This window comes from Moschus berezovskii, chromosome 8 (assembly GCF_049115385.1).
Source record: "Moschus berezovskii isolate FMDL1 chromosome 8, NW_MosBer_1.0, whole genome shotgun sequence".
Classification (NCBI taxonomy): domain Eukaryota; kingdom Metazoa; phylum Chordata; class Mammalia; order Artiodactyla; family Moschidae; genus Moschus; species Moschus berezovskii.
This window is the reverse complement of record NC_142467.1, coordinates 64,893,556-64,921,097: the sequence shown is the minus strand read 5'-3', so window position 1 is coordinate 64,921,097 and position 27,542 is coordinate 64,893,556. Positions and strand designations below refer to the sequence as shown.

The 27,542-nt window shown below is 46.6% G+C and overlaps 1 protein-coding gene across 1 annotated transcript in view; it reads left to right on the top strand.

Annotated features, from left to right (window-relative positions):
• The window catches only part of SLC25A48 (solute carrier family 25 member 48), a 40,397-nt gene extending 13,365 nt beyond the window's left edge, over nt 1–27,032 (top strand). The window contains exons 5-7 of the mRNA XM_055431127.2: nt 12,520–12,777; nt 15,467–15,600; nt 26,910–27,032. Coding sequence (XP_055287102.1) covers nt 12,520–12,777; nt 15,467–15,600; nt 26,910–27,032 — 515 coding nt within the window. The remainder of the gene's footprint in view (nt 1–12,519; nt 12,778–15,466; nt 15,601–26,909) is intronic.
• The last annotated feature ends 510 nt before the right edge of the window (nt 27,033–27,542 follow it).

Sequence of the window (27,542 nt, the reverse complement as noted above, 5' to 3'; positions counted from 1 at the left end):
AGCATCTCATCCTACTCCTGTATGGATGGGACCATGGCCCAGGTTGTAAGTTTATCTGTGATACCATAAGGAAACCGGTTCTTAAGCAAACCCCTTGAGGCAGCAACAGAAAATGAAAATGCACTTGTTCTGTCCTTCCCAGGGTGCCAGGAAGCTAGCCTTTAGGGAACTCAGGGAAGGGTCTTAAAAAGAGACCAGGGGAGGCCCCATACACAGAAAAACTTTTCTCAGCCCTTCTAAGCTCAAAGTCATCGGCACCTGGTCCCAGGGGCTTATCTGACAGTGCAACAAAGGAGTTGACCTGAGTGTGTGGAGAGAAGGTAGAAACCAAAGCTGGAGGGTCCCCCTCAGCTCTGCCCCTAGAACCCCCAATTTGGACTAAGCCAGAACATTCCTGGCCGTGGGGGCAAGGATCCAGTGTTTACTCAGGCTTACCATGTGGCAGGCACTGTGTGAAGAGCTCAGTGTGTTTAAAATTCCCAAAAACCCAGTTCCTGGACATTTACAAAGGGGAGACAGAGGCACAGAGAGATTCCACTGCCTGCCCAAGGTCCCTGCCCAAGTTGGGGGTGGAGCTGGGGCGAGGGCCCAGGCAGCTGACTCAGGGCCACTGATGCTGTTTCTGCTTCTGCCCCCAGCGTTTCGTAGAAGCTGAGGCTACAGTGATTTTGGTAATATCTGGGCCTTTGCACAGAATCATCATGTACAAAAGCGGTTGCAAACTTTGAGGGAGGGAAGGGAAGTGGGAACTTGACTCTAAAATGACATTGTTCAAGTAGTGGGGGCAGCCCATGGGCTCCAAGGGATGGGTCTGAATTCTTTGGCTTTGGGCAGCTCTTCTCTGCATGGCTGCTCTTCCTTACCCCCCTCGTCCGCTCAGATGCTTGAGAGAGGGGGCTTTGGTGACTATGGGTGCTGGGCAGGATCAACTACTGGAGATAAAGCAGAGGCAGGTGGTGGGTCACCAGGCAGTTCTTTCTGCCCGGAATCCCTCCAGAAGTAGAGGAAGGATGTGGCTTTTCTTTCACTTGTTCCTCAGAAACCCTCTAGGCCAAAGGTAGAGGGGTAGACTCGCTGGGCCCAGGCAGGAAGCATCAGTGAGCACTGGTGCCTGGAGAATGCACCCTTTTCCATTTTTGAACACTTACAGCCCTCCGAACCTATGCTTCATTTTTCCCCTTCTTATAGAAAAACAAGACATACTTTCCATGTCACTCTGGTATTAGAAATGCAGTCATTCAGCCTTGGTGCCTGGGAGGTGATGGGGAGTGATGGGAATAGTTGCAAGTTGCCCAAATCCTCTCTAAGGGCGTGGCTTCAACTCTGCTCCAGCCGACTATTGCCACACAGCCTGGATCTTTCACTTTTTAAAAGAAGGCAGAAAGCTAGATTTTCCCAGGGTCTTTTAATGGGAAATCGTCAGTTCAATCAAAACCAAAGTCAAATGCAAACCAACATAACATCATGTAGCCCAGACCATTGTGTGGACTAGACAGTATGGGCCGTGGTTAGCTGCCGGCTTGTGGTCTCTGCTGAGTCAGGCCCACTCTCCCTGACAACTGTGCTGAGATGGGTAAATTTAGGCTGCCTTGTGTGGGGCTTGTGGGATTGCTCATGGCTTGCGGCTTTACCCCAGAATTGCCAGTCCACTTCCTGGGTGGTGACAGTGGGGGTCTGTGAGAGACCACGCTCCATACTGAAGGTGGGGGCCAGAGGCCTCTGGCTTCCCTCTTTGGGGGCAGATGTCAGGTGGAATGCAGGCCATGCCAAGATGAGAACCCAGCTCATCTGGTTGGAGACATACAGGTATAAAGCCATTGAGTTCATCCTGATTATCTGAATGTGGAGGGAAAGAGTAGCCATCCAACCAAGTATGGTCACCATTAATACATTAGTGTATTTCTTCTTCCTTTTCAGTCTGCATAGATGAAATGTTTTCAGAGGTTTTACTCATCTAGACAGTTTCATATCCTGTTGTTAACAGTATAATGAACATTTTCCATGTTACTAACATTATAAAATGAAAATAGATGGATAATATTTAAAACAGATGTACACTAGTCCATAAAATACACACGTATTTTGAGAGGGATGATAGAGCATGGTAAGAATTCAGTTTCTGGGGTTAGACTACCCGCTTCTGTTATCTTCACCGATCGTCAAGAGGCCTCAGTTTGTGTGCTGTGCTATGTCACTTCAGTCATGTCAAACTCTTTGCAACCCTATGGACTGTAGCCCACCAGGCTCCTCTGTCCATGGGATTCTCTAGGCATGAATATTGGAGTGGGTTGCATTTCCTACTCCAAGAGATCGTCCCTATCCAGGGATCAAACCAGCATCTTTAAGTCTCCTGCTTAGGCAGGTGGGTTTTTTATTTGTTTGTTTTTTACTACTAGTGCCACTGGAAGCTCAAGCCTTAGTTTACTCATCTGCAATACAGTAATAACAAGAGTAGCTCATTCATAACTGGGATGGGATAGAATCATGCATAACACATGAAGATCTGAGCACAATGTCTGATACTTTGAAACCATGAGATAAATGTTAGCAATACAGTTAAACTTATTTATTCAGAAGTCTTCCTACTAATGTAAATTTAGGTTGTTTACAGTTTTTCCTCTTTTAAAAATAATGATGTGATCAGCAAATTTGTCCATAAAGAGTTGTCTTCATTTACAGTCATTTCCCTAAATGTGTGGGCTCTTTGATTCATGAGTAGGTCAAAGAGTATGGTCATTTTTAGGATTCTTGGTGTGTGTTGTGAAATTTGTTAGAGAGGGGTTTTACCAAATGATATCAGCATTTACTGAAGTTTAAAGGGAATGTCCATTTGGCACTGCATATGTGAAAACTCCCAACTTCATGGAGGTTTTCTCCCGGGGTCTCCATCACTTGGCCTTTATTCTTTCAGATCTGACCTTGACAGTAAGGTGCCTGTGAAGGTGCCGTTTTCAAGTTACCATTCCCACGGGCATGAGCTGCACTAGGCACCCTGCTGGGCCCGTGCTGGAATCTGGGGCTGAGGTCCAGGGCCAGCAGTTCTTCTACCTGGGCCAAGTCACAGCCTAGAGCCCAGTGGCCAGTGACACTCACTCCTCTCCGATCTGGGAGCTTTCAGGTCTGTGTTTTCATTAAGAACCTAATTAATGTGCAGATCACAAAGCCCTTAACACCACAGGAGGCAGGGGTTTGGGGGACTGGAGGAGGACTCAGCATTAACTCTGTGCTGACCTTTGCAGTAATTCCACCAGGCCCAGCTGGAGGCAAAGGGCTGAGTGTTATACCTGCTTAAATCCACACTTGCATTCATTCACTCACTAGCATTTCCCAGCCTCTGCGATGAGCCAAGCTGAGTGGGTACCTCGGGTATCAGACGCACACAGCCCCTGTGCTCACGGAGCCCTCAGTCTGGTGGGGAATCAAATGTGCACCGCAGTGAGAAAAGCCCATGGAAGACTCTGGAATCTCGGAATCTGGCTCTGCACACCAGGAAGGCTCCAGAGAGGAAGTGGCTGTCAACTGGGTGCTTGAATACTGGCTAGGATTTGGAGGTGGGGAGGGGGAGGTGTTTCAGACCCAGGAGCGGTGGAGGGAAGGAGTCAAGGGCAGGAAGGGCAGGTCTGTGCGGGGATGAGTGGGGAGGGGCGGAAGATGCAGCTCAGGTTATGAAGAGCTTGGATTATTAGCTGAGTGTGGGTTTCTGTGCTATTCTGCAGGCAGTGGGGTGTCTTGGACACCAGCATGACCTGAGCAAAGCTGTGTGGCGGGAAGTGATAAGCCTGACCTTCAGAGGAATGGAAGGGGTGGGAATGGAAGAGGTAAGGAGGCTGCTGCCACAGAGCAGGTGAGAGGCTGGGAACACCTGTCTCAGGGCCACGGGCTTTGGGAACAGCGGGGAGCGGAAACTAAAAGAGGCACCAATAATGCAGAAGCAACAGGCCAATAAGGAGAGGAGAAGGTGTAGACAACGACCCAGGAGTTCAAAGCTGGGTGGCGGTGAGGGAGGCGGCACCGCCTGCGCAGGGAACGAGGCAGCAGATGAAGCCTGCGGGCCGGAACCTGGTGGGCGTGGGTCAGCGCGCATGCTCGTTGTTGCGGTTGATGATTTGGATCCCGCTGGAGAGGCAGTCTCAAGTGAGAATGTGGAGACTTGGCCTTGGTTCCTGTTGTAGGGGGCGGAACTCCAGCTGAAATGTTAGGGCAGGAGGTCTAGACAGGAATGTGACAGACATCAAAGTGACAGCTGAAGTCATGACATTAGATGCAAATGCCAAGTTGAGCTGCAAAAACAAAGAGGGGACTGGCAATGAGAAGACGCTGTAAAGAAGCTTGAGAAGGAGCTGTGCTGACGCTAATAGCTATAGTTAACAAGCGCCGTGCCTGACCATGCGTTCTGTGCTAACACACACCCTGAGATTCAGTCCCCACAGAACTCTATGAGATCTGCACTGTCAGTCACTGTTTGGTGGGCGGGGACACGGACGCTGGGTTTAAGTGACTTATCCGTGCTCTCTGGGCTATTCTGCCCCAGACTGTGCAGTTCCACACCCTGGAAACACAGTCCTGAGAGACTAGTGCCACCATCGTGGGGAGGGAGAGGGAAGTGGGGGAGCTGCTGAGGTCAGGGCGGCAGTGGACGCAGATCAAAGAGAAAGACTTTCTTTCCCGAATTGGGAGAGAAGAAGGAAAAGAGATAATTGAGAGAGAGTTTTGAGGCAAGAGGAAGGAAGTTGAGGGAGCCTGACTCTACCATATTTAATATAATCTGACGGAATGAAGGATTCAAGGAGGAGAGGGTCCGAATATCTGGATGTGCCGAGAGGGGACACGCTGACAAGGGCTGGGTTGGATGGTAACAGTGGGGAGTGCCAACCGAGGGGTGATCATCAGCCACTCACCTGAATACAAAGCCCATTTGAGTTTGGAAGGCTGTCTGATGACAAAATGGGACCTTCAGAAATGTCTGACTGGGAAGGGCAGTAACTGTGCCTCAGAGGCCCTGACTACATCAGTTTGTCTCTTTGGCAACATAGTTTTATTGCTCCCATAAAGATGTGTGGCTGCTCAGAAGCATATTTATCTCTAGGCAGGTTAGCCATCTGATACTTTCTAAGAATTTCCCAGTTCAGGGCCAGAATGATTAATGCTAAGCTCTGTAAAGAGATATATGTTGCTCCATCAGTTTCTAAAGAAGGAAGCCTATGGGAAGGTAGGAATTCTTGAAATGTGACAAGTGGCACAGAAACCACAGTTGGGGCCTTCTTCTCAGTAGGCTATATGCCAGTAGGAAGTGAGGGCTGGAGCAATGGTAGCCCAAAAGTGAAGGGAGGGGTTTTGTGAAGAGGCCAAGCATATAGCCATGCAGTTCAAGAAGCACCCTTGAGTTCTGGACAGTTTGAATCTTTTTCAAGCTGTGGTCTCATATAGCTTGCCAAAATTAATGAAGATGTACACAACATAACACACCATTGTACAAGTTACATATGGTCAATAGGGACACACCCATTTGTTCTTTCAGTCAATTGACAAGGGCAAATATTGTCTTGATTTCTATACTTGACACTAGTGTTGGTAGCTCTCAGTGCTGTGTGGGTACCCACAGTCTTCCACAGGAGGCTTGGCAGGTCACAGCAGGACACAGTAGGGTGCAGCTGCCTGAGATTGGCAGGTCTGGCTCTTCCGGAATCTGAAATTACATCAGGACAAGTTAATAAAGACAAGAACGATAACTATTTGCCACAAGTGAAATACATTTGTACAACACACATTTTGGTAAACTGTACTTGCCAAAGTGCATTCTCAGTTAATTTTCACAAAAGCCCAATGAGGATATGGAGAGGCCTCTTATTCTTCCCCTTTTGTATATGACAAGGAGACTGAAGGCTAGTGTTGGGGAATCTTTTGCGCTAGGTTATACAGAAAATAGCAACTGAGCAGCAGAGCAAAGCCTAGCTGCTCCTAACACAGAGCTCTTTCTAGTAAACCATCTGCCTATCATGGTCTCTTTAGATCATGAGAAAACTACCATACCCTCTACAAATAGGAACCGGGCCAGAGCTTCCCATTGGTAATATCCTGGGGAGGTGAACCCAGGGTCCCCCAGCCTGTTCAAATCCAAACCACAGAGGTTATACCCAGCCTGTCAGTTGGAGGATGTCCATCCATAGTACTGGATGCTTCCACAGCATCTTAGACCAGTGTGGAAGCATATACCATGATTTGGAAGTGTCTTTTAGTCTCTGGCACCAGGACCAGACCGGGCTGGGCTTGGAGGAATGCCCAACATGGGAAGTGAGGCTTTGGGAGGCCCCCTGCTAGAGCGGCCAATCAGATGCTCAGGTGTTCTCTGAATGGGTGTTGAGGCACATAAAGCCCACAGTGTCAGGTACAGGGTCACAGGGCCTGGGACACATCACAGCGTGTGGTTCCTACTGCCAGAAAACTCACTGAGTCAGTTAGGGGAAAACCACGTGTTCCAAAAACAGAAGCAACCAAAACAGACCATGACAGAGGTACAGCCTTGGCAGGGACTAGGGGTCCTAGTTTTTTCTATGAGTACCTTTAAAAAAAAATTATCTATTGTATTTGGCCATGTTGGGTCTTAGTTTCAGCCATCTGGCTCAGTAGTTGTGGAACTCAGGCTTAGCTGTCCGTAGGCATGTTGTGTCTTAGTTCCCCGACCAGGGCTCGAACCAAGTCCTAGAAAGTGGATTCTTAACCACTGGACCACCAGAAAAGTCCCTACGAGTACTTTTTTAAATATACGAAATGGAGTCCAACCCATAGAACAGTGGCTTTACTTTGTATCCATTATTAAGAAAACACATATGATAAGAAACTACTGTGGATTATCAGTGTATTTAAGTAATTTTTATTGAGTTCCCACATAGCACCTACATGAGAAATATGAGAAAAATGGTCAGACATGTACATGAGATATTTGAGGAATTCTATCAGTCTTCAAGGCTTGTGGATTGGTGGATCCCTTGAAGTAACCCCGTGCTCCCCCCTTACACTTAACAGCCTGCTGGCCCAGGGGTATTTGAGCACAGAACACTTGGTGAGCCTGCACATTGTTGACTGGGGACCAGCAGGGCCTCATCTGTGGGTGGCTGACCTGCTAAGGATTTTCTGGAGAAAGTGATGTGTTAAGAAATGGTGTTGTGTCCACCTCCAACCCCCACCGACAAACAGAGGAGGTCTGGTGGTGCTGTCCCTTCCAGGGAGCGGCCAGTCCTTTGTGTCCCTGAGGCCTGGGCTCTCCTTACTTCAAGTGGATCTGTGACTAGTCACTGTACTTCACCTGACTTTCCTGTCTCCAAGGCCATGACCCACTGAAGACACTGAACAGCATTACCTGAGGAAGGAAAGAGTTAAAAGTGTTTGTGTCTGGGAAGGGTACCGTGGGATGCTGCAGCAGGTCCCTGGGTTCTCAGAAGAGGGGCGCCAGAGGCAGATCTACAGGGACCTCAGCCTGCGTCTGGGCCAGTGCAGCCTCTCTGAGGTAGGAGGATCCCCCAAGGAGTGACTGTGTGGGTGCCTGTGAGGACTGGCTAAACCTGGACGCCCCCATCCCCTGCGGAGCTCTCTGAAGAGGTGCTTGCCATCATAGGGGCCTCCTGGTCCAGGCAAGAGTCAGCAAGCCAGGTGCCAGATGCTGCTGCTGAGCAGTGGGGCCAGATGGCCACAGCATGTGGTCCAAGGGGTGAGGAGGGGACTGGGCCGAACCACGCAGGGGAACCCGGAAGAGGGTCTTTTTAGAACTGTGGGGGCTTCTGTGCTTGTAGGTGAAGGTGAGGAGCAGATGGGGGCTGATATTACTGACTTTGAAATCCTGCCTGTCAGGTGAGCTTGAGTTGATCCTAAATGAATTTAGGAAAACAAAGAAAACCACAGACATCTTGAGTGTTACTGCACCTATTATAGTGAAAGGCTCTTAGTTTAAAGAGGACAGTAAAAAATGGCCTCAATAGCAAAGCAAATAGCAAAGCATTCAGGGTAAGAAATAATCAAAATTTGATTCATCGTCTTATCCTTACTTCAGGACAAAAAGTTCTCATGAGGGAAACTAAATACATTTCATCCTAGAAGGAAATATACCTCATGTGAATCTCTTCACAGGCGTGTGTGCACCCCCAAGCCCAAGCCCTGGAGGTTCCTGAACAATAGGCTGAGGGGAAGTACAGTGTGAGCAAAGTACCCACCTCCTTCCATGCACAAAGGCTAACAAATTCACGTGTATCGGTTGTGTATATTTCTGAGAGCTGCTTGCCAGCAACTCCCAAGTCAGTTTTTGAGGGTCACCAAAATTTGTTTTACACAAACTAAAATTGGTCCAGAGTTAGAGTTACCAGAGGCTCCAATTCAGCGCTTTTCTAAGTCTGGCTGCCAGGTCTCCCTGGCAACACCTTCCCCAGCTAAGCCATGGAGCATCCTGTGGTTTGAGCAGCAATGCCTGCTGTCTTCAGCCTCGTGGTCCCGTATGAATTGTCCATACCACTACCACTAAAGTAGGGGGGCCTGTAACAACTCTCACCTGAAAGAGATTTGCTTTTCACTGGGTGACACTTCATTAACACCACAGAATCATTTTACCTTGAAAAGCAGGACAGGCTAGGTAGGCTTCAGATTTTTGCTCTGCTGAGTGACCAAAATGGCTTATTTCAAGCATGAGACATCGTTTTCTCAGTGGGATATGGTATCTGGTGCATGTCATGGTCAAAACTCACTCACTTAGAAGCCACACCTTTTTTGGGATGTAAATTACACCTCAGTTGAAAAAACAAACTAATGAAAACAAGTAGAGGAGGCCAGAGAAGACAAGGTGATCTTGAGGTTGATTGGCCTTCATGGGAAAGGAGGTGAGACTGGAGAACGGGGAAGAAGTCCAGCCAAGGGTGCATCATCTCAGTGTGATAAGAAGGACACATCACACAAACCTCAGATAAGGAAAGTTCTGTTAACAAGAAGGGGGGCTGTGTACTCTTAAAAAATGTCAGTGTCACCATAAAAAAATAATAACAAAGCAAGGCTGTGGAAACGCTCCAGATGACAGGAAGCTACAGAGACATGACAACGAAATACAATGCCTGATGGACTGGATTCTGTCTTGGGGGTGGGGGAGGGACACTCTAAAGGTCAGCGTGAGCTCACCGAGAGCGTGAGCACAGGCAGTATTTAGATAAAGGGCTGTCCTCGTGGATTAGGGACCCGGCTCCTTTTCCACAGCATGTAGGGTGGAAACACAGACTAAAGTATTTAAGGGTTAAGGGCTATTTTGTATGTAACACACCCTGAAATGGCTCAGAGAATAAAATTATATATTGTATGTATGGGCCAAAGAATTTCCTTATTGCTTATTTTGGGAGAAAAAGAATGAAAGTACAGATTTGGTGCTGGGTTAGGTCTTGAGAGTCCCTTGGACTGCAAGGAGATCCAACCAGTCCATTCTAAAGGAGATCCTGGGTGTTCATTGGAAGGACTGATGCTAAAGCTGAAACTCCAATACTTTGGCCACCTCATGCGACGAGTTGACTCACTGGAAAAGACTCTGATGCAGAGGGATTGGGGGCGGGAGGAGAAGGGGACGACAGAGAATGAGATGGCTGGATGGCATCACCGACTCGATGGACATGAGTTTGAGTGAACTCCGGGAGTTGGTGATGGACAGGGAGGCCTGGCGTGCTGTGATTCATGGGGTCGCGGAGAGTCGGACACGACTGAGCAACTGAACTGAACTGAACTGAACCGAACTAGGTCTTGATGACAAGGCTGGCCCCCGATTTGGCCAAATGTTTTTCCAATTTTATCAGACTCTCTCATTCTGTCAGTAACTCCTGCAAGTCACATCATACCCACAACTGATTGATGAAAACCTTGACTCCAGGTCAGGTCACTGTCACTTGGAGCTGAACCAGGCAAAGTTTAGAAATTGGGACAAAGGCATCTGTTCAGTTTAATTGCAGACACATGTTTGAGTGAGAAGTGGAGGAGGGGTATGGGCAGGGAGGGAAAGAGAGGGCACACAAACCATAAAACAAATAAGGTAAAATGTTAAAAATAGGTGCGGGGGTAAACGTGTTCTGTGTAAAATTTTCTCTTTTTTTGTACTTTTTTTTTTGCAAATTTGCAGTTATTTCCAAATAAAAAAAATTATTTACAAATGTCAGGAATGAGCTGCAAGGAGTTCCGAGGGCTTCACAGTATCACCTTATGTTCAGAAGGCCCTGACAGCCAGCTCAGACTCGTGTCAGTGTTCCAGGTCAGCATTATAATTATATTGATGTAATAGTTGTAAATGGATCATTTTCAAGCAATTAAAGCTAGATTGCTTTTGTTTTAACCCTAGGAAAATATGAGAGAATTTCTTATTGCTTATCCTGAAAAGGAAAAAAAGGGCAGGTTTTTTGTTGACAGAGCCAGTGGAGGTTGGAAAGGTGTTTTATTTATTTTTTTTCCAACATGTGCCTCCAAACAAGCAGAATGTTGACAGGAGCTCTCCCTCAATAAGTGACTTCTTAGTTCTACATCATACTTAGAGTTGATTCATGAAAACTTTTGACTCTTGGGACAAATCGCTGGTACTTCCATGTGAGCACAGCCCAGGCAAAGTTTATATGTCGGGACAATTACATCTAGTTGGTTTAATGCCAAATATTCCCAGAATGACCCTGGTGGTATCCTAGTGGCTTTGGGAGAGAAAGGAGTGTTCAGTGATCTCTCAGAGGGCTCTCAGACTGCAGTGTCTGACCTTGCTCTGAGCTCAGAGCGCCCTGTGCCCCTAAACGTGGCTGCCACACCTGCTCACTCCGTTTTAAAAGAGAATGGGACTCAGCCTCCTGTAGTTGGCCTAACACACATGGACATTATCCCTCTCTTCCCCCAACACAGAAAGAAAATACGGGACTAGTTTGTTAAAGCAAACTTTCCAGGTAAATAGAAACCTCCCCCTTGACCTTGTCTACATCCAGGATAAGTGAAAAGGACAAGTTGTACTTAACTCATAAATCTCCTATTTGGACTGTGGCATCATGAAGCAGAGTGTTCTTTCCTGACCTTCATCTGATAAAGATGGGGCTATTTAGGGGGCTTGGAAGTTCACCTGTGTAACGAAAGTGATCTGTCTCTTAGCCAGCGTGCTGTAAAAACCCAACTGAGCTGGTGCTTCCAGGGAATTGAACCCAGGTGACAAAATGGGCATGTGGTCACAAGCAAGCTTCATTCTGTTTCTGCCCTGGTCCCGTCATCTTAGTTTGCCAAGAAGGGAAAGTTGAGAATATGATCTGCTTTGTCTGCACTGGGACTGGGAGGTCTCTCTGGCCATGAGTCAGAGCTGTGCCAAAGGGTCTGTAGCAGAGCAGATGAGCATCAGACGGGGAGATGAACGGAGCCAGGTGGAAGGATTAGAGTCGCTACTTGCTGTCTACATATGTCCTGAGAAGACACTACCAACGTAACAACCAGACCAAGACCAGTGATCTGCCAGCAGAGACCCCAGTGGTCAGAGAAGGAGACAGCACTCCGTGCCCTGGACTCTGAGGGGCCAGTGGCACAGTTCTGCCCTACAGTTGTCTCAGGGCACTGCCTGGCCAGGGCTGGAGTGTCACTGAGACCACGTCCAGCCTTCCAGCCCGTCATCTGGTCTCAGTAATGCTCTGGTGAGACCACGGCACCCCTACAATGTTCCTAGCACCATGCTGAGCTCTTTATAGGTATTACCTTGTTTATACTCACCACAGCCTATTCTCATTTTCATTTAAAAAAATAGTTTCCCAACTTTATTGAGATAGGGTTGACATACAGCCTTGTATAAGTTTAGGGTTCACAGTGTGATGATTTGGTGGACATGTGTGCAGTGAAATGATATCATGTCAGCTTGCACATCCACCACCTCACATAGTTGGCATGTTGTGTGGGTATGTGGTGAGAGTGTTTAAGGTCCACTCTCTTAGCAGCTTTCAGTATGGGCTTGTCCTCTTTTCAAAGGTAAAGAAACAAAGACTTAAAAGCTGCCTACCAAGGTCAGAAAGTTGGTACGCAGGGCCAGGATTTGGAGCCGGGACAGTTTAGTTTTAAATCTTATATGATTTTTAGCATGCTATGCACAAGTAGACACACTCACACACATACCCACACAGTGTGTTGGATTTTACAGCCTCTGCTTCAAGAAAGAGCTTTGTCTGGCTCAGCATATTTGTTTTGAGACATCGTGCAGTCACATCCGCTCAGAATGTCATAGTGATGGTTGACGGACAACCCCCGGGCATTCTAAGGCAACAGGTGTTTTATCACCTGGTGGGACTGCCTCCAGTCTGGCTGCACATGCTGGCAGGGGCTCCACACTGGGACTTCAGGATCCCCATTTGAGCTGCCAAGACAGTCAGAAGGTTTGGTAAAAATCAATTGGTGACGTGAGTGGGAACTCTCAATGGGCTGGGCTGGGCTGGGCTCCCTCAGTGCCAGAGAATGGCCAGTCTCCTGCCTTGGGCCACTTGCCACCTTTTTGCCCTGTCTTTGCAGCCAACCTCGGTTTGAAGCCCAGAGTGGCAGCTCTTGGGGAACAGCCAGCCTACCAGGGGCCTGTGCACTGCTTTGCAACCATCGTGCGGACGGAAGGCCTGGTGGGGCTATATCGGGGAGCCAGCGCCATGCTGCTGAGGGACATCCCAGGCTACTGCCTCTACTTCATCCCCTACGTGTTCCTGAGTGACTGGATTACGCCTGAGGCCTGCGCAGGCCCCAGCCCCTGTGCTGTGTGGCTGGCGGGCGGAATGGCGGGTAAGGGCAGCATGGTTGATCCCTGACCCTGTGCTGACCGCCTCAGCGGGACAGTGGGGCAAGGGCAGGGTTCATCCAGCCACTCTTCCAACAGTTCTTTGTTAAGTACCTGCTATGGTCAGACCTGGGGCTTCCTTGGTGGCTCAGTGGTAAAGAATCTACCTGCAATGTAGGAGATGTAGGGGACTTGGGTTTAATCCCTGGGTGCGGAAGATCCCCTGGAGCAGGGCATGGCAACCCACTCCAATATTCTTGCCTGGAGAATCCCCATGGACAGAGGAGCCTGGCAGGCTACAGTCCATGGGGTCGCAAAGAGTTGGACATGACCACAGCAACTTAGCACACACGTGCACTCACACACACACACACACACACACACACACACACACACGCATGCACATACACAGGGTCAGACCTAGCCAGGCAGAGGAAGGGCTAGGGATGAGGAATGGCCCGCCTCTTTCTCCCCGCACCTTCTCTCTGAGTCCCTATTTGGGCTCTTTCTGCTTTCAGTTGGAAGGTATATTTTGAGCACTCTGTGTCAGGTAGTGCTGAGTTTTGAAAAGAAAATCTGTTATCGTGGTCTACCTTTTAAAAATATTGGCACCCTACAAGTCTTTCTAACATGAGGATTTCATTCTCCCCAGAAGGTAGGAATCACTCTCCCCATTTTTCAGATGAGAAAACTCAGGTTCAGAGTGACCAACCCAAAGTCACACAGCTAATGCAAACAGTATAGCAGGGACACTGCCTTCAGAAAGAGCCAAGTTCAAATCCACACATAGTCACTTTGTGACCATGGACCGGTTACTTAACCTCCCTCCTCAGAACCCATGCAGCATCTCCATGTCACTTCAGCTGGAAGTCAGTGACCTTGCAGTGGTTTCAAGCCATCAGCAATCTGCTCATTACCCTTCTGCACTCCTTTTCTGCTCACGTCCCCTTACTTAGCTCAGTGTCAGTCACACTGGTCCATTTCCTGCAGCTTGACTGTGCCTGGCTCCCTCCCCACCACAAAGTCTTTGCACTTGCTATTCCCAGGGCTTGGGTTTAGCAATGCATAGGCCACGTGACTTTGACAAGATTTGGATGAAGAGAAGAGTGTGAGAAGCTGATTGAAGTGGGATCAAGAGAGAATGGGATGAAAGAAATTGGAGAACCCAAGTATGCACAACACTTCTGAGGGATTTGACTGCACTGTATTGGGGAAGAGAGAAACACAAGTATAGTCAGAGAGGGGGATGGAAGTCAAGAGGGGAGTGCTTCTTAAGAAGGCTGATAGCCTGGTATGTTTGATGCTGACGGGAAAGATCCACTGGAGAAAGGAAAATTGTCATGATGTCCCTGGGGGTCCAGTGGTAAGACTCTGAACTCCCAGTGCAGGGAATCCAGGGTTCAGTCCCTAGTCAGGGAACCAGATGCTGCAACTAAAGATCCTGTGTGCTGCAACTAAGAGCCAGTGCAGCCAAATAAATATTAAAAAAAAAAAAAAGGAAAGAAAATTGTCATTCTTTCTCCTCCTCATCATAACCAGCTGTGCTTGAAACAGGAAACACATAACAGAGCCTACATCTTAGCCACCAGACCCGTGTTCCCCATCCCCCTGCATGTCTGAGGCCTGGCCTGTGCCAGCTCCCAGCAAGTGCTCAATTAGTACCTATTGGCTGAGAGGGCAGACAGGCCCCTACTGCTCTCATATCTGGTGAGAACAGATGCATGTGGCCTGGCAGGCAAACCTGTTTTTGTAATACCCAAGCCCGTGGGCTGAGAACAGGGGGGTATGCCAGGGAAGCACCTGGACTGACTGCAGGGAAACAGCCCCATTTATCCTGGCAGGAGGCAGGAGACGCCCAGAGGGTTCCCAGAGGACCAAGGCTAGGAGGCCAGGGCGGGCAGGGAGCTAGGGACAGGCTAAGACCTCATTTGGGAGCTGCTGGGCACCAGTTACAAAACCTTGCAAACCAGTTGGACTTTGGCATCAGTTTGTTTTCATCTCCTCATCAAAGAATGTGCCAATGTCTGTGTTTACACAATAACCTGGTGGTGTTTTCTCGGAGTCCTTTAAGTCACAAAAGTGTTCAAACCAGGACACCTGAGCTTTATCCAATGAAGAAGACTCAGTGGCACATGGTCCCAAGGCTTCTTCTATTCCACATCACTGCAAAAGAGCTCTTTAAAGACCTGCCCCTCCCCTCTTCTCTACAATCCCTCAGCTGGCCAGCAGCCTATCTGCACGTGTTTGTTTAGCGTCTCTGTGTTCAGAATAAATTGTGCCGCTGGGGAGCTACCAGCCTTCAGCCTCAGGCCTCACCCTGGACTCCCTCCCCTGTGCGTGTTTGGAAAGTACTGGGCCTTTTCTTCCAATAAAAGCTGTCAATATAGGCTTCTGCTTACGAAGCACTAGCTACGCACCTGGCTCTGTGCTCAATGCTTCATATGCGTCAGTTCATTTGTCCTCACAGCAATCCCACGAAGAGAAGTACTTCTGGCACATTTTACAGAAGACAAACCCAAGGCCTAGAGGAGGCAGAAAATTTCTGCAGAGTCCCATAGCATGTGGTAAGGGAGGATCAGGGACCCTTTTCCTAGGTCCTGACCCTGAGCTCTTTCCAGAAATCTACAGGGAGCCAGGGCCCCTCCAGACCCTGACCAGCTAGCCCCTCATAGCTATTTGTCTCTCTCTTTACAGGAGCAATTTCTTGGGGAACAGCAACCCCTATGGACGTCATGAAGAGCCGGCTGCAAGCTGATGGGGTTTATGTAAACAAATACAGAGGTGTCCTGGACTGTATCTTCCAGAGTTATCAGAAAGAAGGTCTTAAAGTAAGCCCTGCAGCAGTCACATGTCAGTGACTTCTGGGGTTAGTGTCAGTCCCCGGAGGGCAGGGTCAAACAAACGCAGGGATGTCAGACTTTAATAGGGAAACCGAAGTGCTGGCGGTTACCATTTATCGAGCACTGCCTCTGGGGAGCTGCCAGCTTTCAGCTATGGCCTCACCCCGGACTCCCTCCCCTGTGCATGCTCAAAATGTACTGGGCTGAGAGGTTCAGAGGGGACTGGTAACCAACCTGAGGTCACACAGCTGACACGTGATAGAGCCAGGGCCTGGAATCACCTTCAAGTCGCCAAGCTTGCCTCCTTATCCAGTCCTGTGGAAGTTCTATAGTCAAATCCCACTGGCCTTCAAAGTCAGATTCCCTGGGGATTCCCAGTTCTTTTGCCAGATCCCCAGGCTGGGAAGCCTGATGCGGGGCCTAGAGCCTTCACAACAGTGGGAGAACATCTTTGGTGTTATTGTTCTCTGGTGTGTGGCTCACCCACCTGGTGGGTATGGGGTTTAGTTTTATTGTGATTGCACCCTTCCTGCTGTCTGGTTGCGGCTTCTCCTTTGTCCTTGGATGTGGGGTATCTTTTTTTTGGTGGGTTCCAGAGTCCTCCTGTTGAGAGTTGTTCAACAACTAGCTGCGATTTTGGTGTTCTCACGGGAGAAGATAAGCACACATCCTTGGCTCCACCAGCTTGAGCCGATCCCCTGCCTCCTCAGCCAGATGGGCTGGGAACTCCTTCCTCACTCCCCGAACAGTCCCTCACCCTCACCCCTTGCCAAGAAAGAACTCCCAGACCCACCGCAGTCATCACATCTCACAAGTTCCAGTTCCCCGATCTGTCTGCTGCTTTCCACCCAATGCCAGCCAGCTCCATCACCTCTGGTCTCGGCTATTGAAGTAGCCTCCAGCCTGGCCTTGTCTCCCTTCTCCTGAACGCAAAGAGCTTATCCTAAACCCTAGCAGAGAAGGTAATGGCAAGCCACTCCAGTTCCCTAGAAAATCTCATGGAAGGAGGAGCCTGGTAGGCTGCAGTCCGTGGGGTCGCTAAGGGTCAGACACGACTGAGCGACTTCACTTTCACTTTTCACTTTCACACATTGGAGAAGGAAATGGCAACCCACTCCAGTGTTCTTGCCTGGAGAATCCCAGGGACGGGGGAGCCTGGTGGGCTTCCGTCTGTGGGGTCACACAGAGTCGGACACCAATGAAGTGACTTAGCAGTAGCAGCAGCAGCCTCTTCTTGCCTCTAAACTATATCAGAATGAAGATCAGGTTTCCACATCTACTGTCTAAGGTTATAAACTAATTCATCTCCATCTATCTTGCCTCCCATGATACCTCCTAGCCCCCTTATACTTGCTCTTCCTCGAATGGGCCCCTGGCTTTCTTGTAGTGCTTCTTAGAGGCTTCCCTGGTGGCTCGGTAGTTAAAAAAAAAAAAAAAAATCTGCCTGCCAATTCAGGAGACATGGATTCGATCCTTGGGTCAGAAAGGTCCCCTGAAGGAGGAAATGGCAACCCGCTCCAGTTTTCTTGCTTGGGAAATCCCACAGACAGAGAAGCCTGGCAGGCTACAGTCCATGGGGTTGCAAAGAGTCAGACATGACTTAGTAACTAAGCTACAACTTGACTAAACAACAGCACAACTTGAATCAGCAGACTTGAGTTCCAAACCAGGTCTGGCTACTTGTAAGCTAGGGGAATCCAGGCAAGCTTTATCTCTCTAGTCCTCAGTTTCTCCTATGATAACCATCCCTACCATAAACAGAAGAGACATTTGAAGGTTACATTAAATGAGGCATATAAACAGTGCTCAGTTTAATGCATAATACATAAAGAACATTTGGAAAGAGTTCACATTTTAGTATTAGCACTGGTATATGTATTTATTAGTACTAATTTACTACTGACCTCTAGGCCTTATCTCATATGGCTGCCTCATCCCAAACCCTCCATTTTTTACTAACTGCCATCCAAGTGTGTTCAAAGTTCTATTTTTTTGCTCCAGTGGAGGGCCAGAACTTCTCCTCCAGACACCTGGACTTCTACAAAGGCTCTGTATGAGACTGCCCAAGTCAGTGTTCTCCAGGTCCTATAGCCAAGAGTGGCTGGAACATTTTCAAAGGCCACTGCAGATTTCACTGCCAGGACTGGGGTCTTCTGCCTATTAGCTGATGCACAGGTGGGCAGGATTCCTGTTGGGTCCCTTGGTGTAAGGTGCTGGATCCCACAACTCCCACAGAGGCACCTTTGTTCATGGATGGTTGTTTAATTTTTGTTTTTGAAGTAAGGGCAAAATGAAGGATGTCTTTTGCTGCTACCATGCTGGTGTTACTCTCCCTGTGTGTCTACCTATTGTGAGATTTTTATTTCTTCATACACCTTCAAATCACTGTCTAGTGGTATTTTATTTCAGCCTGAAGGACTCTCTTGAGCTTTACTTATAGGGTGGTGTTAGTCACTCAGTCATGTCTGACTCTTTGTGATCCCGTGGACTGTAGCCTGCAAGACTCCTCCATCCATGGGATTCTCCAGGTAAGATTACTGAAGTGGGTTGCCATTTCCTTCTCCAGGGGATCTTCCCGACCCAGGGATTGAACCCAGGTCTCTCGCATTGCAGGCAGATTCTTTATTGTCTGAGCCACAGGAAAGCTCTTACAGTGTAGGTCAAGTGGTAATGTACTCCTTCGGCTTTTATTTATCTCTCACTCTTGAAGGATCGTTTTTCTGGATATAGAATCTTTTATCAACAGTTTTTAATTTTCTTTTAGATTTTGGGATATATTGGCCCATTGCTTTCTAATCATCAAAGTCTCTGATGAGCAATCTGCTGAAAGTCTTATAGAGGATCCTTTGTATATAATGAGTCACTTCTCTCTTGCTGCTTTCAAGATTCTCTCTTTGTCTTTCAAAAATTTATTATAATGGGTCTTAGTGTAGATCTCTTTGAGTCCATATTACCTGGAGTTCATTGAGCTTCTTTGATATTTACATTCATGTTTTTCATCAAGTTTGGGAAGTTTTTGGCCATATTACTTCAAATACTCTCTGCCCACCCCGCTTCTTCTTGGACTCCCACAATATACTGCTCTGCTTGAGAGTTTCCCACAAGTCCCTGAGGCGCTGTTCACTTTCCTTCAATGTTTTTGCTTTCTATGTCTAAGACTCAATGCTTTCTCCTGTCCTGTCTTTAAGTTTGCTCATTCTTTCCTCTACCTGCTCAAATAAACCTTTGAATCCTCCTGGTAAATTTTTTTCATTTCAGTAACTCATTCAGTACATTTCAGCTCCAGAATTTGCCTGGTTTCTTTCCGGGTTTTCTGTTTTTTTACTGACATTTCTGTTTTGTTCACATATCATTTTCTTGACACCCTCCACATCTTTAGTTTTTCAAGCATCTTTAAGAAGGATGTTTTAAAGTCTTTGTCAAGTAGATATGCTATCAGGTCTCTTTGGGGGACATTTTCTGTTGATTTTTTTTTCTTTGAGTGGACCATACTTTCCTATTTCTTATATACCTTGTAATTTTTTAAACTGAAAACTAGACATTTGAGTCTAATAATGTAGTAACTCTAGAAATCAGATTCTGTCTCTTCCCCAGGGTGTGGTAGGTTTCATTTTTGATTGTTGTAGGCTATCTCTGTGCCAAAGATCAGCCTGAGGTGTAAACTTAAGGTTTTCTCAGGTTTTTTTTCTGATCCTGCACCTTTCCCTGGGCATGCACAGTCACTTTTAATTTTCCCCATACATGCAGTTGCTTTTGAATTTCCTAACCTTTAATGTCTGGCTTTAATGTCAAAAGAGGGAAAAGAGAAAAATGAAGGGAAAGGGGTCACCATTGCTATAAATTCCCCGGAAATCAGTTCAGCCAGAGGAGGATGGGCTTGCAGAATGGAGGGGGATGTTAAACAAGAATGACTGTCTTCCTCTTTGCACCTCGTGATCAGAAACAGCAATCCGTGGCCAGTCACAGATGTCCAATATATTCAGAGGACAAGGCTTTTGTTGCCCACCCTGGTTCTTGCAAGCTGTGTGCAGGTTGTTCCAGGAACATGTGCACAGCTGCCTGCCAAAGGGCTTGGAGTGGGGGATAGGTAGCTGCTACTGTGCTAAAAGCTAACATTGACCAAAATTAACCACTTCCCAAATGCTCCCCTGGAACTTGGAAGCTTTCAGTAAACTCCAGAGTTCTAAAGTAGTTACATCAGACAAATTCTGTCAGTGTAGTAGTTGTCTAGGTGAGAAGACAGAGTCCTGACATGTTCTACTCGGACACCTTCTTAGAATTCTCACTTCAGTTTTTTCCCTCCAGTTTTATTGAGATATAATTGATGTGTACAGCATTGTGGATGTTTAAGGTATACAACATAATGATATGTTCACAATATTGTTCACAATAAGTTTAGTGAACATCCATCATCTCACACAGATATAAAACTAAAAAATAGAAAAACATTTTTTTTTCCTTATAACAACAACTCAGGCTTTCCTCTCAATCACTTTCATATATGATGTATAGCAGTGTTAATTATATTTATCTTATTGTATATTACATCCCTAGTACATATTTATCTTATAACTCAAAGCTTGTGCCTTTTGACCACCGTCATCTAATTTCCCCTCCCACCACCCTTCACTTCTGGTAACCACAAATCTAATGTTTTTTTTCTGTTTGTTTGTTTTAGAAGTATAATTGACCTACAACACTTTGTTAGTTCCTGGTACACAGCATAGTGATTTGATTTTCCTGTACATTTGAAAATGATCACCATGATAAGTCTAGTTACCACCTGTCACCATACAAGGATATTACATAGCTATTGACTATGTTCCTCTTGCAGTACCTTTCAAACCCATGACTCATTTATTTTGTAACTGAAAGTCTGTACTTGCTCATTTCCCTCACCTGTTTCTCTCCTCCTCGACACTCTTCCCCTCTGGCAACCACCTGTTTTCTTTCCGTATCCATGGCTGTGTTTCTGGTTAGTTATGTGTGTTCATTTGCTGTGTTTTTTAGACTCCACATATAAGTGAAATCATACAGTTTTTGTCTTTGTCTTATTTCGCTTAGTATAATACCTTCTAGGTTCATCCATGTTTTCACAAATGTCAAGATTTAATTCTTTTTATGGCTTGGTGATAATATTCCATTGCATATATATGTATCTTCTTTATCCATGCATCAGTTGATGCACACTTAGATTTCTTCCACATCTTGGCTACTGTAAATAATGCTGCAATGAACATAGGAGTGCATATATCGTTCCTAATTAGTGTTTTCATTTTCTTTATGTAAATACCCAGGAGTGGAATTAGTGGATTGTGTGGAATGGCAATGGCAATGGCAAGCCACTCCAGTACTCTTGCCTAGAAAATCTCATGTACAGAGGAGGCTGGTGGACTTCAGTCCGTGGGGTCACTACTAGTCGGACACGACTGAGCGACTTCACTTTCACTTTTCACTTTCACGCATTGGAGAAGGAAACGGCAACCCACTCCAGTGTTCTTGCCTGGTGAATCCCAGGGATGGTGGAGCCTGGTGGGCTGCCGTCTATGGGGTCGCACAGATTCGGACACGACTGAAGTGACCTAGCAGTAGCAGTGGTGGTTCTATTTTTTAATTTATTTGAGAAACTTCCATACTATTTTCCATAATGGCTGCACCAACTTACCATTATGAACACTTTTCTCCACATCCTTGACAACATTTGTTATTTCTTCTCTTTTTGATAATAGCCATTCTGACTGGTGTAAGGTGCTAGCTCATTATGGTTTTAATTTGCATTTCCCTGATGATTAGTGATGTTGAGTACTTTCCATGTGTATGTTGGCCATCTGTATGTCTTCTTTGGATAAATGTCTATGCAGGTCCTCCGTTCATGTTTAAATCAGGTGGTTTGGTTTTTTGATGTTGAGTTGTATGCGTTCTTTGTATGTTTTGAATATTAACCTCTTATCAGATATATCATTTGCAAATATCTTCTCTCACTCATTAGGCAGCCTTTTCCTTTTGTTGGTAGTTTCCCTCACTGTGAAAAAGCTTTTTAGTTTGATGTAGTCCCATTTGTTTATTTTTGCTTTTGTTTTCCTTACCTGAGGAGACTGCTTATAAAATATTGCTAAGACTGATGTCAAAGAATGAACTGCCTTTGATTTCTTCTAGAAGTTTTATAGTTTCAGGTCTAACATTTAAGTCTTTAATGTATTTTGAATTTATATAGGGTGTGAAAAAGTAGTCCAGTTTCTCCAAAACCATTAATGAAGAGGCTGTCTTCTCCCCATTTTACATTCTTGGCTCTTTTGTTGTAGATCAATTGCCCATATAAGTGTGGGGTCATCTCTGGGCCCTCTATTCTGTCCATTAATCTATTTGTTTGTTTTTGTACCAGTACCATACTATTTTGATTACTGTAGCTTTGTAGTATAGTTCGAAAGCAGGGCACATGATACTTCCAGCTTTGTTCTTTCTTAAGATTGTTTTGGCTATTCTGGGTCTTTTGTATTTCCATCCAAATTTTAGAATGATTTGTTCTAGTTCTGTGAAAAATGTCATTGATATTTTGATAGGAATAACATTTAATTTGTAGATTATCTTAAGGAGTATGGTCTTTTAAAATAATATTAATTATTTTAATGAGTATGAGCATAGTGTATCTTTCTGTTTGTGTCATCACTGATGTCATAGTTTTCCAAGTCTTTTACCTCCTTAATTAAACATATTTCTGTGTATTTTTTATGCAACTGTAAAAAAGACTGTTAATTTCTCTTTCTGTTAGTTCACTGTTAGCAACAAATTTCTGTATATTAATTTTGTATCCTATAACTTTACTAAATTCATTGAAGAATTCTAATAGTTTTTTGGTGGCATCTTTAGGATTTCCTTGGTGTAGTATCATGTCATCTGCAAACAGTGACAGCTTTACTTCTTTTCAAATTTAAATTCCTTTTATTTCCTTTTCTTCTCTGATTGCTGTGCCTAGGACTCCCAATACTTTACTGGATAAAAGTGGTAAGAGTGGATTTCCTTGTCTTGTTCCTAGTCTTAGAGGAAATGTCTTCAGCTTTCACCATTGATGATGAAGTTAGCTTTGGGCTTGTTATATTTTGACTTTATTATGTTTAGGATTATTCCTTCTATACCCACTTTACTGATAATTGTTATCATAATTGGATATTGAATCAATTGTCTTTTGTATTTTTTTTTAAGCAGAAGCACAGTTTGTGATTCAATCAACAAGTACACAGGGAAACATAAGAGAGATTCAAAAGAGATGCTCAATTTTTGAGATATTCTGTTTTCCCAAATATTAATGTGTCATATTTCCAAAAAGTCTGTAGAAGCAAAATATATTGCTGATATCATTTCCTACAAAATGTTACTGTGTTGTTAAACGCAAAGCCCTAGAAAACAACTGAGGTCAGATGATTGATTTCTTAATCTCAAAAGTGTCTGACCCACAGTGTATATTCAGACAGGTTTTAAGTCATAATAGCAATGGCAACCCACTCCAGTATTCTTGCCTGGAAAATCCCATGGACCAAGGAGCCTGGTAGGCTACAGTCCGTGGGTTCGCAAAGAGCTGGACATGACTAAGCGACTTCACTTAGACTTAAAGTTGATTAACTACATTATTGATGGAGATTAATTATTTTTATTAGTTGGTTAAAAATTTTATAGTATTTATAATATAAAAATAGGAAGCTTCAAAAGGTATAAGAGGGACACAAGAGTGTCCCTCCTGTGACCCCCAGTGTTTTCTCAAAGGCAATCAGTTATGAGTTTCTCATGATATATTTTCAAATAGTCACAAACTGTGCAAGCAAATATGCATGTATATATATTTATGTGTGTTTGTATAAGTGTTTGCATATAAACATACGTAGTAACATAAAAAGAATCCTATACATCCCTGGAAAGTTGGGTAGTCTCACCATCAGATTCCTAGCAGCAGCAGGAAGAGCACCTTTCCCTAAAGTCTAGGGCAGGCTCCAGTCCCAGTGGGCTTAATGCTGGCTTTATGGAGTCCCCATTCCCAAAGAGTTCTGCTGCAGCTCACTGAGGCTGCAACCTGTTCTCACTTCCTTATGGAAGAAGAACTCGGTGTGGTAAAGGACTGGAAGGGTGTGAAATAAAGACGATAGTGCCCAATTTTAGTAGCGCCTTATAACTCAGTGATTACCAGGAGAGCAGTCTTGATGATGGGGGAACTAGAAGTCCATGGACTTTAGGAGCAGCCCCAAGTCAGAATGGTAGAAAGCTGGGGTAGTTGGGGATCCATTCTCTGCCTGCTTTGAGGATCATCCTGAACCACATGGGCCATGGCTCACACTTGGATAGTTGTCATCTGCAGTAAGAAGGCTGGAGGAGTAACTTGATGTCCTCTAGCTCCACAGAAGTGACTGCTTTGAGGGGGGTCAGGACAGTGAGGTGAGCCTGGATGACTCTAAGGAGAGATGGAGAGGACCATTTGTAAGCAGACAAGCTTCCTGAGGCATCAGGGTTGACTGCTCTTTGGCTCTGCCACTCGTGGGATCCGGAACCTTTCTTCTGCTCCAGGAGTCCCCCGTCGCCACTACCACAACCACCACCAGGACTCTTGGTTCAGAGACTGTTCTTTTTCTCATTAAGGAGTTTGTTCATTCACTCATTCCTTCACTCATCTGCCCATCCAACTAGCCACTGATTCACTTAATAAGATTTATAGAGGATCTTCTAGGCCAAGCACAGTGCAGGTGCTGGAGATTCAAATGGGAGCCATACACATAGCCCAGCTCTCACTGCTCTGATTAGGACTATTAATGAGTAGATCGACAAGTCGTAGGTGATTGGAAGATGGTGTGAGAAGGGCTGTGATGGCAGAGATACAGAGGGCACAGAAGGCAATGGGTCATAATCCTACTTGGTGCGGCCATGGCAGGGCTACCAGAGGGTAGAACCGAGTCTGGAGGGCATTCCAGCAGCAGAGACCAGAAGAAGCTCAGTGGTGGGAGAGAGCTGGCCCAGTAGGAGGAATGGCAGGCCAATATACTGCCCACAGTGTCAAGTGTAAGAGGCAGCTCAGAGAAATGCAAGAAGCATGTGGGTCCTGGAAAGTCAGAGAAGGGTATGGACTTGATCTTGGGAAGTGGGGGAGCCATTGAGGATTCACGAGGAAAGATCTAGTGATTTTGTGTTCCAAAAGCCAGGGTAAGAGCCATCAGGTCTGCACTTTGCTTGCCATCTTTGGGCCTTGCAGCGGAGCAGGCCACCGCTGGGGGGAGGTCACCTCTGGCTGTCTGAAGTGGCCCACAGCTCCGGCATGCCCCAATGCCGTGGGGGAGGAGGGTCACACTCCAAGCTGGGCCCTGTCTGGCTTGCCTCGCCTTGTGCTAGGGCACACGGGAGCCTCTGTGCACACCCAGCATGGAATTTTCCTCTCGGAGCCTGACCCAGTTTTTTGTTGTTATTCAGTCACCCCGGGTGAATTCCATCTCTGTGGAATTCCAGAAAGGTTAGACATTAGAGAGGAGTGACAGTGTTACAAGGAGCCTGCTGGCCCCCTACCTGAATGTTCCACTGTTTGTCTTGGCCACTTGCTCACCTCTGTGGATCTTGGCCCATCAGCTCCCTTCCCTGGGGCCAAGGCTTCCCCCCAACCCCGGGTATACTGAGGCCCTTCTCTCTCCTTCCTGACAAAGCTGCATGTTCCAGGCTTCCACGGGGGCCACGCTACAGACACCTCTCCTGAAGGGATGTCACCTGATGTCATGGCCCATGACAGTGGTCTGCACCTACCCTGACACCAGTGTCCAACTAAGGAAACTGGGGACATGCCAAAGGCTGGACTTTGACCTTCTGAGAGTTACAGTACCAAGTCTAATCTGTGAACAGTAAATTATACAGGCATCAGTTAACAGGTTTATCTCTTACGCCTGACAGTTCTCAGGTCATTCATGTGTGGGTAGTGATTTGCCTTCAGACGTGTCATCTCTTCCCAGAGAAGACATTTAATGACAGCTCCTCCCCACCCTGGGGCTTCCCAGGTGGCGCTAGTGGTAAAGAACCCACCTGCCAATGCAGGAGATACAGGAGACACAGGTTCAATCCCTGGGTTGGGAAGATCCCCCGAAGGGGGGAATGGCAACCCATTCCAGTATTCTTGCCTGGAAAATTCCATAGACAGAGGAGCCTGGCGGGCTACAATCCATGGGGTCACAAAGAGTCGCTCATGACTGAAGAAGCTTAGCACACTTCCCCACAATTATTCCTGAATGGGGCTTATGTCCCCTGCTGCTGCTGCTGCTGCTGCTAAGTCGCTTCAGTCGTGTCCGACTCTGTGCGACCCCATAGACAGCAGCCCACTAGGCTCCTCTGTCCCTGGGATTCTCCAGGCAAGAATACTGGAGTGGGTTGCCATTTCCTTCTCCAATGCATCAGAGTGAAAAGAGAAAGTAAAGTCGCTCAGTCCCCTAGTAGGTTATAAACGTCCCAAGGGCTAGGACCACATCACATAGATCAATGTTTACCCAGCACCAGGCAGGAAAATTCATGGTGGAAGGGAAGCACCTTACCATGTTCCCTAGGGGTGACAAGTCCAGTCTTCTTGTATTAAAGGTGGGATTTAGCAACTCAGTACAGGCCACTTGTACAACTACTCCTCGGCATTCATATTTATGACGGAAGTGGGGTGTTGTTACTCTGTATGAAGTAGCAATTTCATACATTATTGATAATAAGGATGGTGGTGTGATTTGTCAATAGTTAACAAGTGCTTACTGTAGGACAGGCACTGTGAAAACACCTTTAAAAGCAACATGTCATTTATTCCCTCAACAACTGTAGGATGTCAGTAGTATTATTACCCCCATTGGACAGGTGGGAAAATCGAGTTCTAGAGCCTTGGCCATTTTCCCAGGTAACATAGCTACTAACTGGCAAAGCTGTGCCTGGACTCCACATCTGCCGTCTGAAGCACGGCCTGAGTTAGTTCCCCCTACCCTGCCTCTTCTGGGATGTCCTGTGAAGCCCTTGTCACAGTGCTTGGTCAGGGCCTGGTGCTCTGTCTACCACTGCAGAGCGTATGGAGCTGTAACTTGCAGTCCCAGAACCAAGCATGTGTTCGCATGCTCATGAGAGAGAGCACAGTTTTAAGCAAGCGTGTGTGCTGTTCATGGGACTCACCTGTGAGCGGACAGTATTTAGCACGTGCATACTGGGCTTGCGAAGAAATGTGCCTTCAGCAGTGATGTGGGTGAGGGCGGAGGTGTGGATGCCTGAGGAGGGTGCTGGCCAGTGTCCTGTGATAACCCCGCCTCCTGCCAAAGGTGTTTTTCAGAGGTATCACGGTCAATGCCGTGCGTGGCTTCCCCATGAGCGCAGCCATGTTCCTTGGGTACGAGCTCTCACTGCAGGCGATCCGTGGGGACCACGTGGGGACCAGCCCCTGAGCGCCAGGTCAGTGCACCTGTTTCCCTGCCACTTGTGCCCTCCCGGAGCTTAAAACCCCTTTTTGCGGTGAAAATGGTGTGGACTTCAGAAATGTCCCTCTGTTGTTTGTTTCCTGTTTAATCTGTGTTAGTTTAGGACTAGAACTGCCACCCTTCTTGTCATCAAAAAGCTCTTCTGAAATGCCCACCTGTGACTGGTCAGTCAGTAACTGAGGCTGATGCAGAACTTACCTGTTTGTAGCGAGTTCACCTGTCTGTTTCCCATTCAGCTCTTGGAGAGAAGTGCATTAGCTTCACCATACAAATTCAGTAACCCAGGACAGAGGTCTCAACCAGGGTGCCCACCCTCTGATACGCCGTCTCTCCACCTCACTACGAACAGGGTCCTAAAGAACAGCCTTTGCCACCATCCCTGCCTCCCACACCCTCTCCTTTTCCTGTTACCATTGTAGAAAGGTCACTGCAACCAAAGGAATCTGAAACTGAAGTCTGAATAAGTGACTCCCTCAC